At 39.8% G+C, this 17,406-nt stretch overlaps 1 protein-coding gene across 2 annotated transcripts in view; it reads right to left on the reverse strand.

The window, feature by feature from the left end:
- Positions 1 to 17,406, reverse strand: part of LOC125224930 (acetylcholine receptor subunit alpha-like) — a 167,388-nt gene that overhangs the window by 79,705 nt on the left and 70,277 nt on the right. The window contains exons 2-4 of one of the 2 annotated variants that reach the window (XM_048128448.1): positions 16,872 to 17,026; positions 9,484 to 9,664; positions 7,076 to 7,191 (exon numbers count right to left, since the gene is read on the reverse strand). In XM_048128448.1, coding sequence (XP_047984405.1) covers positions 7,076 to 7,191; positions 9,484 to 9,664; positions 16,872 to 17,026 — 452 coding nt within the window. Of the gene's footprint in view, positions 1 to 7,075; positions 7,192 to 9,483; positions 9,665 to 9,717; positions 9,899 to 16,871; positions 17,027 to 17,406 lie in introns of both variants that reach the window. The other variant, XM_048128447.1, reaches the window with a different exon arrangement.

Raw genomic sequence — 17,406 nt, forward strand, 5'->3', positions numbered from 1 at the left:
AAAAATATTAATCATAGAATCTGGTAACAAAATTTCCCGAGAAGCGACAGCAACCCTTAAAGATCATCCAAACATACAAAAAAAACATTAATATTTCAGGTGACGGTTAGGCAGAACGTTTTTCTAGCTAGCGACGTTAATAGCATCCTTTAGTGAAAATAAATTACCAGGATATTTTCTCATTGTGCCTTGCTTTGTCGGGGGAATCATTTTCGCCATCTTAACAAAGACACCCAAATAAAGAACACAATATTGTATTTTGATCTGATTTCTGTAATCAATACGTGGGCTAATGGCAAAGTGGTTTACGTAAGCGTCTGATACTGTTGCGCCATAATTTGGTGTTAGTATATAGCGGAGTAAAGTTCTGCTAAGAATCGGTTAACCTATTACGTGATTCAGACTAAGAATCGTACCTCGATTTTTTAGCGCCACCGATTAAATACTGTCATAAGTATACTGATGATGCCTACATTTTTTTTTTCACAATGTGTATTGACGTGATAAAATATAGAAATATGTGTTTAAAATATAGAAATATGTCACTTGTTCTTATAAAAAATAAAAACAAGCAAAAATATTTGGGGAAAACATGATTTTGGCCACTTCCAGGCTGCGAGCAGCGCCATCTAGTTTTAAGCCTTAAAGGCCCACATTTCAGGGGTACGGTTTTTTTGTATGGGCTTTGTCAATCCAGTATTAAATCGTTCTTGATCCTATCGAATCAAAATTTTAAGCTAGCGTTTAAATGTCGTAAGTACCTGTCCTCGTGGCTGTAAAAATAACTAGCTTTTACCCGCGGCTTCGCCCGCGTAATAAAAGTATTCTTATTAGGGCTCTGGATATTCGTTACTACCCGCCGATCCGTGCGTCCGGCCCCTTAGCCCCGGCGGTGCTAAGCGTCCGAACTACCCGAACCCGCCGAAGTCCGTTCCCGTGTAGTGCCGTTCGCGCGTGTAGTGCCGAATCGTGTGCATCAGAATGACTGACCAAAGTGGCAGATCGATGTTGGAGTACCATCAGCATTTACTACCTTTGCTACCTACATATAATATCTATACATTTTCATTTTATTTGTTTATAAGTAAATAAAATCTGAAAACATACATATAATATTATGTAGGTAGGAAAATGGGGCCTTGGGGCCTATATTTATTTCATTTTATTAAATTTTTCATATTTAAAAAAATCTGAAAACATACATATATTATGTAAGTAGGCAAATGGGTAGTAAATCATAGGACATAGAATGTTGCAAATTAGGGGGTCCAACTTGAAGTATGAATGACTGCCCACTTTATGAAACACATTTCTACAAAAAAACTATTTTGCTTATAAAACCGTTAATCTTGGCCTAAAAAATCCGAAAAAAATATTTGTGCAGGTAGCAAATAGGTAGTAAATCATAGTACATTCATTGTTGCAAATTAGGGGGTCCAACCTCGACATACTCAGTTTGGGCAGTCATCCTGACGTCAGAATGACTGCCCACTTTATGGAAGAAATCTCTAAAAATAATACTTTGCTCATAAAATCGTTATTTTTTACCTAAAAAATCTGAAAACAATATATGTGTAGGTAGCAAATAGGTAGTAAATCATAGTATATACATTGTTGCAAATTAGGGGGTCCAACCCCGACATACTCAGTTTGGGCAGTCATCCTGACGTCAGAATGACTGCCCACATTATTTTTGGAAAATCTTTTTTTGAACTTAGGTAGCAAATATGTCAATATAGGTAGTAAATAGTAGCAAATAGGTAGTAAATGCTGATGGTACTCCAACATCGATCTGCCACTTTGGTCAGTCATTCTGATGCACACGCCGAATCGGCGTTCGGGGCCGGACGGCCGGACGCACGGACTTCGGCACCGTTCGGGTATTGAACACACGAGGCGGCCGGCGGACCGATCGACTTATTGCCGGGCCGGTTTGTATTAAAAAAATAGGTGAATTTTAAAATTTATGTTAATATAGCGAACGAATACGAATTGGTTTTACACATACTCATTTTATTTGAGTCAATAACGTGTTAATTATATTTTTTGCACTTATTCCCGTTACGTTATAGGCTATACAAATATTACAAACGTATTCTTATAGGTCCATACTTTCGCCAGGCATACTAGTCTACTGGTTTTTTTCAATAAAGTTGTTTAAGGCAATTGCGAGTTTAATGGACTTTATTTGTCTATAGGTTAACTAATAGAAGGGTATTGGTTTGTGTGAAAAATACTATATTAGTTACATTAATTGATTGTTGTATGATGTTCATGGGGATTACTAACTACCTATAAGGACCATACCACCTATAGGTACTTACTATATGTACAGATGCTGACAAATATACTTGAAAATATTATCTTCGGTTACCGCGACAGTTACTCATGCAATTTATTATAGTTATATCTATGTCTCATAGTTCTAAAATAAATAAATAAATATTGGGGACATTACACAGATCGACTTAGCCCCAAACTAAGCGAAGCTAGTACTATGGGTGCTGCGCGACGATATACATACTTAAATAGATAAAATACATAACTATGGAAACGGATTATATCGCGTATACTAAATAAAATGTATTTGAACTATCGAGTTATTATTTTTATCTAAGAAGTTAGTAGAATTAACGTCGCATGAGAAGACAAAGGTAATAATGACTTGTGGGCGGCACAATAACCAATACCCGTGGTGATTTTTACTAATAACAATGACACTCAAACCTCACACCCGGCTTCCCTTTGACAAGGACAAACCTTTTGTTTGAAAAGTTCTAGATGTAGCCGCGCTGTTTTACAAATACCTAGTTAAGAATGGTATATTTTTTTTGTTATTTTGGAGGGAACCACCTTGAAGTGAATATGTATCCATAGTCCTGGTTCTTAACTTGCGTTAGTCGGATAGGGTGTGACAAAAAGCATGAGACTTGACATGTATATAGGTAACTTACAAACACAACAGAAAAAAATAAAAGTACGCAGACGCCGAGGTGTCAATGTTTCCCCTCTTTTCCCTCATTTTTATATCACTATTTTCAGGTTTTTTATATTGTTATGAAAACCGTGAAAGCTATAATCACGATATTTAGGAAAAGTTTATTCTCCATAAAATTTTCTACAATACTGTCTTTTAAAGTAGGTGTCTTTTAAGGTGGGTAGGTAGGCTTTTAACTCATCATTTTCAAATTATGCTTAAGTCCCCCGCATAATATTTGTTTTTAACTACTAGTGGGATGAGTAGGGGTAGCACTATCGACTGTTAGTAATATACTTTAAATGGAAGTATTGTAGAGAATTTCATGGTACTTCTCCTAGACATCTTTCTGGTAAGTACCTACTCGTAATATTTACTTACCAAAACCTTTAGTAGTTTTCGTGAAAATTTAAAAACGCTAAAAATGGGAGATAATAGTGGGGGGAAGAGATTGACTCCTCGGCGTGTTTCTACTTCTATTTATTCTTATGAACGTCAAAGCTATGTGCATACCAAGTTTCATGCTTTCTGACATCATACTAATTTAGGCCACTGAAAACGCGTGCTCTATATAATAATGCCTAAAATGTAAAACATGGAAAAAATCGAGTAGTTAAAATTTGTCCCCCAGTCACAATTGCTCCGCTGTCCCTTTTTCATTTTAGTTATTAAGGTTTTATCATTTTTGGTTCTTTAAACTGATTTTAATATTCGCTTGAACCGAAAACGCGAACGATCATCAAGCATCACTATACGTCGAGAACGGATCGGACCCGCGGGTTTTTAGAGTCCGTCGATCCGGACACACGGACTACACGGGTACCCGGACTTTAATTACACGGTCCCTAATTACCCGTTCCAAACGGGCCAGAAATCCGGATTCGTGTAACACGGGAACGGATACCCGGCAACGGGTACACGAAACACGGACGCGACCGGGAGCCCTAATTCTTATTGAAACGTTTACAAAAAATAAGATTTTCATTGGATCCGTAGGTTTCTTTGTAGGTACATCTATCTCTCTGCGATTACTTCGATTAAGGTAAAGCGGGGCAATTCTCGACTGGGGGGGGGGGGGGGGGCATTGTAACTGATCTATTTGCTGTACGGTCAGCCAAGAAAGTGGTTTTCCACTTTTCGACTCTATTGATTGAAAATTGGTAAACCACTTTTTTGGCTGACTGTACCTTACACATTGTTTTAAAAGAAATTCTTGCAATGATTGTAGAATTGTTACACAGCGACCACAGCGTAGGTAGTAGGTACGAATATGTATGTATTTTATTTACCTATATCAATATTTATACTGGGCAAACTTCATACAACCCACATAGCCGGTATCTCGACGCTATGGTCGGTAGGGTAAAAAGTACTTCCTTGCATTATCTAGTAGCCCTGTCCCTGTCCCTGTATCCCTATCCCTATCCCTATCCCTATCCCTATCCCTATCCCTATCCCTATCCCTATCCCTATCCCTTCCCTGTCCCTGTATCCCTATCCCTATCCCTGACCCTGACCCTATCCCGTCCCCGTCCCCGTCCCCGTCCCCGTCCCCGTCCCCGTCCCCGTCCCCGTCCCTGTCCCTGTCCCTGTCCTTGCCCCTGTCAAATTATCATGCTAGGAGGTGAACTTTGAAAAATCCTTTCTTAGTGCTCCTCTAAGGAACTTCCGTGTCAATTTGAAATCTCTTGAACCAGAAGTAAAGATAAAAACTAAACCTATACTTATGGCTATTTTGGATATTTTATCCTCATTGCACAACAACAGTGGAGAAAATTTCTTTTGCACCTCATTAGATTTTAAAATCGTTGTATTTATCGTGATCAGCGACCCGATAAACCATAAAAACGATACCCATATTGTGTTTTTGACTTTACCCCCTTTGCACCCCTTTAGGGGTCAAATTTTCAAAAAAACCTGAAACATGTATTTAGTCATATGTCTTTAGGAATCCTCCTGTGAAGTTTCGAATAAAATAATCAAACTAATCTTGTTTCCCCATACAAACTTTGAACCCCCCATTTCACCCTTTTAAAAGGAGAATTTTGAAAAATCCTTTCTTAGTGCTCCTCTACGCCAACCTATGTTCCAAATTTGAAATCTCTAGGACCAGCGGTTTCGGCTGTGTGTTGATATGTCAGTTAGTCAGTCAGTCAGTTTCTTCGTTTATATATTTTTTGATATTTAAACCCCATTGCACTACAACAGGGGAGAAGGTATATCACTTCCGCCTCGTTAGATTCTAAAAGCGTTGTATTTATCGTGATCAGCGACCCGATTAGTCATAAAAACGATACCCATATTGTTTTTTTGACTTTATCACCCCCTTTTCACCCTTTTAGGGGTTAAATTTTCAAAAAACCTGAAACACGTCTTTAGTGATATGTTTTTAGGATCCCTCCTGTGAAGTTTCGAATAAAACAGTGAAACTAACATTGTTTCCCCATACAAACTTTGAACCCCCATTTGACCCCCTTAGGAGGCGAATTTTGAAAAATCCTTTCTTAGAGCTCCTCTACACTATATAAGGAACCTACGTGCCAAATTTGACATCTCTAGGACCAGCGGTTTCGGCTGTGCGTTGATATGTCAGCCAGTCAGTCAATATCTTCTTTTATATATTTTTTTGATATTTAAACCCCATTGCACCACAACAGGGGAGAAGGTATTTCACTTCCGCCTCGTTAGATTTTAAAAACGTTGTATTTATCGTGATCAGCGACCCGATAAACCATAAAAACGATACCCATATTGATTTTTTGACTTTATCACCCCCTTTTCACCCTTTTAGGGGTTAAATTTTCAAAAAACCTGAAACACGTATTCAGTCATATGTCTTAAGGAATCTTCCTGTGAAGTTTCGAATAAAATAGTCAAACTAATCTTGTTTCCCCATACAAACTTTGAACCCCCATTTGACCCCCTTAGGAGGTGAATTTTGGAAAATCCTTTCTTAGTGCTCCTCTACACTATATAAGGAACCTACGTGCCAAATTTGAAATCTCTAGGACCAGCGGTTTGGGCTGTGCGTTGATTTAAGTCAGTCAGTCAGTCACTCAGGACTTTGCCGTTTATATATATATAGATTACTTATATATAGCCTTGCATGTGGCTTGACTATAGGTATTACAATCTCTTACTTATCTACTATACCAATTGACAACTGAGATCATTTGTTATCATTTCTTTCGCTTCAATTACAACTATGAAGGTCTCAATGTTATTTTGTAATTATCCACCGTCAATCAATCGATTTGGATTAGTAAACCTATTGTTTGTAACGAGGGCTTGGTTTTCGTCTCACCTAACCGCAGGCACCTCCAGTATGTCCCACTCAACGGGCATGTAGAACAGAAAGATCCACACCTACAGGCACCACATTACTGCCAGATTGTTCGTCCATATGTTTCAGGCCAACTTGCCATCACATCACACACATTTCTCTCGCAGAGTGCAGGCACCTCCAATATGTCCCATTAGATCTGTAGAACTCTGAGAGATCCACCCTCATGAACACTACCTTGTCTTAGGTCCACCTGCCACATACGTCACACATTACACACGCTTCTCTCACCTGACTGCGGGCACCTCCAATATGTCCCACTCAACAGACATGTAGAATTCGGAGAGATCCACCGTCACGGACACTACCTTAGCTTAGATCCACCTGCCACATACGTCACAGATTACACACGTTTCTCTCACCTGACTGCGGGCACCTCCAATATGTCCCACTCAACAGACATGTAGAATTCGGAGAGATTCACCGTCACGGACACTACCTTAGCTTAGGTCGACCTGCCACATACGTCACACATTACACACGCTTCTCTCACCTGCCTGCAGGCACCTCCAGTATGTCCCACTCAACAGACATGTATAATTCGGAGAGATCCATCGTCACGGACACTACCTTAGCTTAGGTCCACCTGCGATATACGTTACACATTACACATGTTTCTCTCACCTGACAGCGGGCACCTCCAGTATGTCCCACTCAACAGACATGTAGAATTCGGAGAGATCCACCGTCACGGACACTACCTTATCTTAGGTCCACCTGCCACAGACGTCACACATTACACACGCTTCTCTCACCTGACCGCAGGCACCTCCAGTATGTCCCACTCAACAGACATGTAGAATTCGGAGAGATCCACTCCCACTGACACCACGTTGCTGCCAGCTTGCTCATCCATATGCCTCAGGTCCACCTGCCATCACATCACACAAGTTTTATATCAAGCAATGGAAATATGCATTCTGTTGTGTGGATTGAATCTACGATTTCTAGTTATCTGTAACGTTTAGCCAATTTTATTTAAGCTATCAAGAATGCATTTATGATAGAATGAAAATTTTGATCAAGAGCTAAATGCTTAGTAAGGTATCAATAGAAAAAATAATAAAAAAATGTATAGCCTAATTAAACATAATGTTTTATAATTAATTTTGATTTATTAAACACTGAAAGCTTTATTTTAAAATTAAATTATGCAATGCATCTAGAGCAAAAATATGCATTGTTAACTTATCTTGGCATTCAAAATTATCATCATGAGTTTATATTGACTACTGTTCAATAGGAAAACAAGGTTTTGCTCCAATGCATTGCCGTTATTTTAAATGAATATTATCACTATTCTAGTTTATATGGTCATCAACACGTCCTATTTAGTTTCAGTTTATTTATCCGATACATGCACCCTGTCACACAATGTGTACAATATCTAAAACCTAAAAAACATTTTGCAAATATTTGAGTACTCGTATGCTGTACACTCCAAGTGCAGCTAAGCAGCTAGCACGAGCAGCTAACGTATTTTAGTGTAAAACGTATTCAAGGTGACCTTCGAAGAAAATCGCTAAACCACATACCACAGAGTGTGCCAAGTGGGATGTACCTGTCTCAACAAAATTTAAAAAAACGTGGATAAAAACTTGTAATATTCGCTCAATACATCATCAACCATAAACACAGAAGAGCCAATGTCAAAAACATCAATATTCCGAATCATGCGAAGTAGTGACAACGCGTAAAACACAGAGAACACCGAAAAAACATTAGGTTTGGTTTGGAGACGCCGTGTGAGTTAAAGGATGGAGTCGGCTCTACTCGTCGCTAGGAAGTTACCGTCTCGCGTGCGACAACGTTACATTTACGGTAACGCACAAATGCGTGCGATCGACAACAAATCTGTAAAGGATATCGGGAGCGCCGGCTCCGTCGCGTGTGTGTGTCGCGCGGCGGGCGCCGGTCGGCGGCGCGCGCGCGCCCGCGTGCCACCACTCACATGTCGTTTGTACCACCGTGCAGCGAGCAGCTCACAACTATACTCAAACACGAGTGTTGGCACCAGGCGCAAGGTTCATAAGTGGGGCATGCAACAGACGTCGCCGCGGCTCAAGCGAGTCCTCCACTGTCCGCGCGTGCTCGCTTCAGCCGCCGCGCCGTTCACACTAGGAGTCTTAACATCTAGCTTAGATATTGTGCACTATGGACTGTGTCTGGATCGAGTAGGATTACTTGTTTCGGAATGATCAGGTATCATGCAATGGACGACGAGCGACACCGATTTCTTACAGCCACTACGATGTCGCTAATAGGGAAAGGTATAAAATATGCAACGTGATGACTGTTTTATGCTCGGAAGTGTAAGTTGAACGTTTAGTGTGAACGTCACATCTGATTAATTCACGTGCTGTGCTTTTAACCTGTTCGCGTGTAGGTATCGTGTGAAGCTGTGTCAGAGCCGTGTCCGCGGTCCGGGCGGGCGGCCGCCGTGATCGGGAATGCAAGTGGGTGGAGTGAAGCCGGAGTCATGCGGTGAGTCGCGTGTACATCGATCGTGGGAGCATGCAGCAAGCGTCGTCGAGGACGTGTACCAGTGTGTGTGTGTGTGGCGCGAGCGGAGCCAGCTAGGGAGGGGGCGCGCGGCGCGTCCTGCGGCGCGGCGAGTCCTGCCGGGCTGACGCATGCCGCTGCCGGCTGCCGGGAGCTCGCGGGCGCGGCAAGACGCACGCGGGCGGGATGTGTCGGAGAGGAGCGGATCGAGTGAAGTTTTGCATCCCATATCACCTGGCAGTCAGAATTTTATACCTTTCCGTGTCGAGCGAGGAAGGCCGATCGATCTAGTGGAACCGGCCGAGGATTATCTGGAGCATTCGTGGGCACGCACGTTGACATACCGCTACTCCACATACTTTAAAACATCATTACATCACCATCGCAATAGGAAAATAAACTTGCAACATGTCAGAGCTAAAGGAGCGAGCTGCGGGCGGGGAGCGGGCGATTATGGACGCGCGCTCTACGCCTCTACGCTAGCGCCGTCTTACAGTCAATATGTAAAAGTGAGTAAAACATACCACATGGACAGAAAAGTAATGATAATTACACGACGAATTACGTTCGAGCCAACAAGCTATTGCATGGACACCGGCCGACGCGGGGCCCTACGGCTACGGCCCGCGCTCGGCGCCAAGCAGCCTACAGCGGGCGTCACCTTGAAGCCGTCATACGTCCAGCTGCCTAACTTAAGCACACAGGTTTGCACGTCGTAAGGAAAGAACTCGACGTCGATCGAGCAGGAGGACTTATAGACGGCGGGCGGCTGCCACACCACCATGCCGTTGTAGTACACGGTGGCCTTGGTCATCAGCGTCACCTCGTAGTTGCCGTCGGCGCTGCGGACAAACAGAGCGGTCAGCGAGAGCAGTGGGGGGCTCCGCGCAATTACCTTGAATCCGTCGTACGTCCAGCTACCGAACTTAAGAACGCACGTTTGCTCGTCGAACGGAAAATATTCCACGTCTATTTCACAGGAAGACTTGTAAATGGCGGGCGGTTTCCATTCGACCAGCCCCTGGTGGTAGATGGTCGCCTTGGTCGCCAACGTTACCTCGAAGTTGCCGTCAGCACTGCAATGTTAACGCACATTTACAAGCCGGCTCGCGGCTCCTAACTTTGCCTCTGGGTGTCGTGTCGGCAACTGCACGCGGGCTTTGCGTGTGTGTGTCGGCACCGCGCCTGCCGTGCCGGGCTGCCGGGGTCAGGCCAGGTCTTTGCGGTGCCTATTCACTACTTACAATTAAAACAACGTGTAAGTATGAGTAAGCATTTAGCAACAAGATAATATTGATTATTTGCACTAAGAAACAATGTGACGAAAGTCGTGTCTTGTGTAAACAGGTGTGCCGCGTTTGAGTAATATGTAGTGTATTTCTATAATTTTCTTTAAGAATAAACCTACTCATTTATGATTTTGTGAAGTTGTGTCCCCATTAAAAAATAAATTACTTTTGCGGCGATTTCATTGTCATTTTTGTACCGTTTAATTAGTCGTTCACATTTATTTTTTAATTTAAATTCAGCCTCTCAATTGTGTTCACCGTCAGGTCGTTGAGTGCGCTCCATTGTCCGGGCGATCATTATTCCGACTCCAACTTTATCGCAAACGCTTAGAACTTTCAATGCGGTGATAAATAAAATGGAAGGTACGCGAATTTGACACGGACTGGGTAAAGCATAAGGCGAAGAATTCGTTGAGATTGAACCGCGCTCTCGATGCATCTGTCGCACCGCATCGCATAAGATATTCACGCCGACACGAATTTCCCGGCGCGGTTCTAGACGGCGTGCGTTCCGATCTATCAGTTATTCGCACAAGGAAACAAAACAAGGTTCACAACACAACATAAGGCACACGTACATGCAGTAACATTTAAGTAAAAGGTATCGCTTTAACACAGTTTATTTATCAGTTTTATTTATACACCAAAATACAAAGAAATATCAAGCGAAGTAACTACAAAAACGTGAAATGAAAGAGAAATGGAATGAAAATGAGAATGGAGGTTAGAAAATTGCGATAAAGAATCGAGTAGGCCGCGGGTTGTAGTGGTGTCCCGGAGTGAGCAGAGAAGGGTGAAAGAGGCAAAAAGGTGCGCCTTAGTGGAGAGGCGCGCACAGGTTGCGGGCCGGGATCGGAAATGAGTAATGTCTGCTGTCCGGACCATTTATCAACGTCCGACGCTTCAAGGTATAGAACAAAATTAATGCGAACGCTATAATTCAACTGTGACACTTTGATAGAAACTTTTGTACATAAAATAGCTAACTTTGCACTTCTTTAGAGCTTTACGACTAAAGCGAATAGATTTTTGCGTTATAGTACGACACCTGTTTTATTTTAATATTAAAATATTTACCTATTAATCCTAAAGTATCTTTAATCCTTTTCATGCAAAAGATGGTCCACCGCGGTAACTGTACAGTTAATCACATTATTGATATCGCTTGTAATGTCTGCAAATAGTTTTGTAAGTCCAATTTTCACTCTTCCGAAAATCATTGAAAATCCTTCCCAAAAATCAGGGTCGCCTATCACCTAAAAAATAAACAAATGAATTTGCGCGCGATTTCACTTACAATATTCAAGTTATTTAAATCAAGAAAATACGTACATAGGAACACTGCAGCAAAAGTATAAGAGATAGAAACAATAACGCGGCTACAGATTTCATAATATCGATAATCAATAGCACAAGTGTTTCGAGTAGATGGGTAAGCACGACTAGACTCTGTTATTGCAAGTTCTCAATGGGACCTTTTGTTTGTTCGGTAAATATTTAACGATGAAGCAGACTGTTCGCTAAACGTACTCTCATTACATCTACATTCTACAACTTGATGACGGAATTTAATACATGCCGCAACCCGCTTCAAAGTTCTAAGCAGCTATATTAATTATTCCGCGGGACCAAGCGTAAGTATGTTACATTTTGCTGTCATTATTAAGCATTGAGTCAAATTTTAGTAATTTACTTACAGAAATATCAGAGTAATGTTTCTACTACAGAAAATAATTCGAGGAACGACAAAGCATGGAGATATGGCTTTATTGTTAGACAATATAATATTAGTTTTTCTAACGTTCAAAAGATATTATTAAACTTGTATTTGGGACTTTCATCGCCACTCGTAAGCGCTACCCAGTGAACCATTTTTTACTACTATGGAGTGACATATTGATTGAAGGCGGATCTGTGCGAACTGAAGTTAACAATTGGTGAAAAGTAGCGCTGGGCCTATTTTTGAATCTCGGCCATTCGATTTCGTGAAATTCGTTCAATAATATCTCCACTACTAGCGATTTAAATTCTACTAACAGAATCGAAAACGAGTGTCATTACAACTAGTTTTAAAATTACTAACCGTTCTTTTTCAAAAATAGCTTTACGTCGTTTTCCACTTACTTTCGAACGGCAAATTCGTGCATTCGAAATTCAAAATCGATTCCCTGGACCAAGAAATGTGGCGCTGTCTAGTATCGGAGGCAAAGTCGAATTTTGGGGAACTGATCTAACGGAGTAAGTTAGTACTTTTTTAAAACCAGAATTCTTGATTTTTCATTATGATAATAAGCACTTTTGCAGCTCACTGTACATTAAGGTCGTGTATTATATAATTTTAACACTTTGACTATCATCTTTGTTGCTGGTGGTAACTACGTTTGTCTTTACCGGTGTTGTATTTCGTTATTTAGACGGGTAATGTAACGGGTGTGTGGTGTTGGTATCAAATAAACATCATGTAAGTAAATAAAGCTAATAATAGTAATAAATGTAATAATGTCTTGAAATAATTATTGCACTGACATAATGTAACAGACGAAAATGAATTCACTTTTTAATTATTTAAGGATGTTTTTATTTTATATTTGGTGAAGCACCGATGCATCGACGTTATTTGTATAAAAAATCATGGGCCCTTTTAGAATACAGTACTTATTGATTTGGTTTTTAGGGTATCAATAATTTATCTATTTTACTAAAATCAAATAAAAATTATAATATCTGCAGATTGTGCTATTTTATAGGACGTATGCTTTGGTTTATAATTATAATCATGTCATGAAAAGTTACATTACACAATGGTCATAGACAATGACTCGGTATATACACGGTGAAATAAAAAGGACGAATTGAGGTCATAATGAACAAGATTTATTATGGGACCAATGCTGTCACAAAAGTCACAGTCACAAAAAAAAATGGCTGCTTCGTACATTTTGACAGTCATGATGCGGCTCATTTCTACATATACAATAGAACAGCCAAACGTTTTTTATCGCGATTTCAGCATTCGTTCAGTTGTTCAGACCTCAAAAGTCACTATGCAAAATATGAACGGTTCTTTTTATTTCAACCTGTATGTACTTAAACCTACCAAGCATATCGTCACTACTTTGAAAAAATCTCGTATCTCGCGCTGCTCCTCAAAGTTGAAACGCAGTAAGTCTATATGCATTCCATACATACTTACTACAATTTTCTTTTCATTGACAGACGAAAATAAAAGTTTTTTTTAAAGTAGTTATTTATTTATCGTATGGCAATTAAGACTACAATATAGTAGTGACGACATGTAACAACATTATCTCGAAGAACCCGTTTATCATACCTACGTATTCTACTGAAAGCAATTATAAAACATAACTTCTCTGAATATATCAAAGTATACCAATTTAACACAGAGAAGATTTCTTATTCCACGCATATGTTCGTAGTTCGCACAGTCAAATATATATAACTGCGAACAAAGTGGCAAAAATATCTATACACGACTTTATTGCTTATACGTTAAGGTTGTGGATACACGTTTTTGGCACTTTGTCCGTATACATATTCAATGTGTACCTAAACGACGCGTTCACGTAGCACTTATCGTAACTCATCCCGCATTTATATCACACTCGTGTCAGATAAACGTACACCTCGAAGGTAGGGCTGCATATGTATAGTCGCTATCATATACATCTGAGCGCCCGAGATGCTCAAAATGTATACACGCGCCCTTGGCAAATAAAGGAGTGTTTAGATATTGCGAGCGCCTTGGGCGTTCAGATATATTTGACGGCGAATGTATTACGAATTACGAAAGCGGTGGCCGGGTCACGCGTGGAGGTCGCTTTTTTTCGCACGTTTTTCGTGTCGATGGAACTTCGATAGGTTTATATGCAAATTTGTGTTTACGCTTTTAGCGCGTGGATATTTTAGTTTAATTGAAACGTATAGGTATAATAGGGTGCAACAGCTTCGAAAGTAAATCGAAATAAATGTTTTATACAAATAAAAAATCAAGCCACAAATGTTTAGAACTAGATTCGACCCTATGTTTACTGGGTGGCTAGCCGAATGGCACAATCGCTCACGAAACGCTCACGAAACGAAGCGCTAGTAGATATCTATCTCAATCGCGCTTGCGTATTGGCGCGACAGAGCCAGCGGCGTATCGCTTTCGTTTGGCGTCGGAGAAATGCCATTCGGCTACGGGGCCTGATTAGATAGATGCCTAGGCTTTAGATGATATTTGTATTCATATTTAGGTACTTACAAAGCCGGAAAAGTGCATGTTGCTATAAAATCGGTGTTTCCTTTTTTAACCCCGACGCAAAAACGACGGGGTGTTATAAGTTTGATGTGTCTGTTTGTCTGTCTGTGTGTGTCTGTCTGTGGGATCGTAGCTCCCGAACGGATGAATCGATTTAGATTTAGTTTTTTTCTGTCTGAAAGCTGAGTTAGTCGGGAGTGTTTTTAGCCATGTTTCATGAAAATCGGTCTACTATGTCGCGGTCGGAGGTTTCTTCAAAATTTTAATTTTGTGGTTAGGTTATTACATTCTTATATTATTTGTTTTACATTCTTATAATATTATTTGTTTTACATTATTATAATATTATTTGTTTTACATTATTCTCAGTATTTATTTTCATTCTCTAGGCTACTAGGTTTTTTACAATATAATATATATATTATAATAATATTTGTTTTGAATAGGTATGTACATACTTCATTTCATTCACATTTACATTTATTTTATTAATCTCCAAACCCCATAACGGCAATCATGGTAGGAGGTACCTTATATTATTTGAGCAATTTTCCTGAATCCACTTTATGAACACATTTTCGTCCAATCGAATTTGATGGGGTGAGATTACTTAGATTATATCATCAAATGTACGGTATATTTTCCGAAACTCCACGATATTCAAGCTTAGGTATACAATAAACAGGGGTATATAAAAAGGACTAGCCATACTTTATGTCACAGTTTTTAAGGTTTAACGACCGGTTTGGCCTAGTTGGTACCCTGCCTGCTACGCCGCGGTCCGGGGTTCGAATCCCGGTAAGGGCATTTATTTGTGTGATGAGCACAGATATTTGTTCCTGAGTCATGGATGTTTCTTATGTATATAAGCATAGATTTAATTATAAGAGTATTGTATATCGTCGCCTAACACCTAGTACAAGCTCTGCTTAGTTTGGGGCTAATAGGTTGATCTGTGTAAGGTGTCCCCTGATATTAAAAAAATATATATTTACATTGACCTGTGTTTTCATATTTAATTTTAAAATCGTGCACCAAACAAACTGACCTAACTGTTTCTGTTTAGCCCAATGGTTCACTGGTAGAGAATGCCTCAAGGCGTTGACTCCGCCATTTGTACTTTTTTTTGGAAATTTGTGCAATAAAGTTTAAATAAAAAATATTTTGTTTTAATAAAGGTACCCTCATTTCCCTGAAATTTTGTCCCTTCGAGTGTGAAATAATTTTCCGGGCTTAATGAGCGTTCAATACTTTATAACGAGTTAACGTCCTTTTGTAGCTATTAAAGGAAACTTAGGCAATAACACGAGTTATTAAACAATTAGTTAAATGTAGCCTTTTCAAGCAAAAGGTACTATCAGCTGCAAAGTGTATGGCGAATTTATCAATGAATTCATTCATAATTTCTCCATGCGGTTTTGCAGCTCACTGCACCACGTTGTCGCATAACCTCGTCCTACTCAATCTGCTTTTTTGCAAACTGTGAAGCAAAAGCCTGAATAAGCTAAGGTATATAATATACCGAAAATGATTATTTTTTGCTAAACTGTGACACAAAGGAAAATTAACCATATTTAATAATTTGGTTTAAATTTCAATGGCTTAAACTATATATGGTGGGCAGGACCAGGTTGGATGATCTAACAAGTAAGTGGTATAAAAATATGAGCGAATTTTGTCCATAGGTACGGTAGGCAACAATTTGGTGGCATTGGTGCCTTTTGCCTGAGATAGTCACAAATGTTGAAGTTTACTTTAGGTTTATAGAATTCGGTTTCAAGAATGTTCGTCGTCGACGGTAATGGCGGCGAATCGAGTTAAATTACATGATGGGATCAATTTAACCCTTTATGACTATCTTTTTGTATTTTTTTCTTGTTCAGAATTTTTAGGACTACAGGATGGCGATGAGGTTTGAACTCACGATTTTTTTGAGTCTTGCCCGTTAAAGGGTTAAAGTTGACAGTTACGATTGTTACCTACTATAACTTTACCTGAGTTGAGTGAAGGGTTTTACTTCCAACGAATTTGGTAAAACGTCGGTTATAAGATAAAGCAATTTTAAAATCGCGGATTAATTTTGTGCCAGAATATGATTCAATTATTAAATCCACAAATATTTCTTTGCTAGGAATAATGCAAACTAAAATAAGTCCAATGCAAACTTGGCTGTTCGCTAAATTGACTTTTGTTTCAGTTTATTATGTCAGTAAAATAAAGATGTCGAAAATGTCTACAAAATAATGCAAAACAATGCAACGGGGGACAAAAGTGCGCGAATGCTATGCTGCCTGCATGATGTATACTCGTACCTTGCTACGCGGGCAAATATTGTTACTTTAAGTTTTATTTTTAGGTAGGTTTTATTTTGTAAGTAGGTTATATTTTCAATGTATTTTATGTACTAAATAATTTTTATAAAATAAATGACTATGCATCGATGCTTCACCACCAATTATTATTTCTTTAACAAAAACAACTGTAAACTCCCATACATACTTGTTGTACAGAACAATATCAGGCCTCCAGATGTGGTCTGAAGGCACGTGAAGCATGTGGACCCCCCCGTACTCCTTTGGTTCCCAGCGCAGCTTGTAGTCATACCAGGACTGTTCCACCCACAGGTTTGTGGTCATTATCTGGTTCTTGAGGTTCTGGAACAAGGAGAGGGAATATAGATAAATAATAAATAAATAATTATAGGATTTACACAGATTGACTAAGTCCCATGGTAAGCTCAAGAAGGCTTGTATTGTGGGTACTCAGGCAACGATATAAGTAATATACAAATAGGTACATAGGTACAAGGAAAACATCCATGACTCAGGATCAAATATTTGTGCTCATCACACAAATAAATGACCTTACTGGGATTCGAACCCAGGACCGCGGCCTAGCAGGCAGGGTCACTACGCGCTAGGCCAAACTGGTTCTCAAAAAAACCGGTCGGAAACAGTAATTTTTCTGCGAATTTGTATTTGTTCATATTGTAAATGTCATTCAGTACGACTTTTAATATTCACTCCGTAAATAA

This window comes from Leguminivora glycinivorella, chromosome 3, assembly GCF_023078275.1.
Source record: "Leguminivora glycinivorella isolate SPB_JAAS2020 chromosome 3, LegGlyc_1.1, whole genome shotgun sequence".
NCBI classification, from domain to species: domain Eukaryota; kingdom Metazoa; phylum Arthropoda; class Insecta; order Lepidoptera; family Tortricidae; genus Leguminivora; species Leguminivora glycinivorella.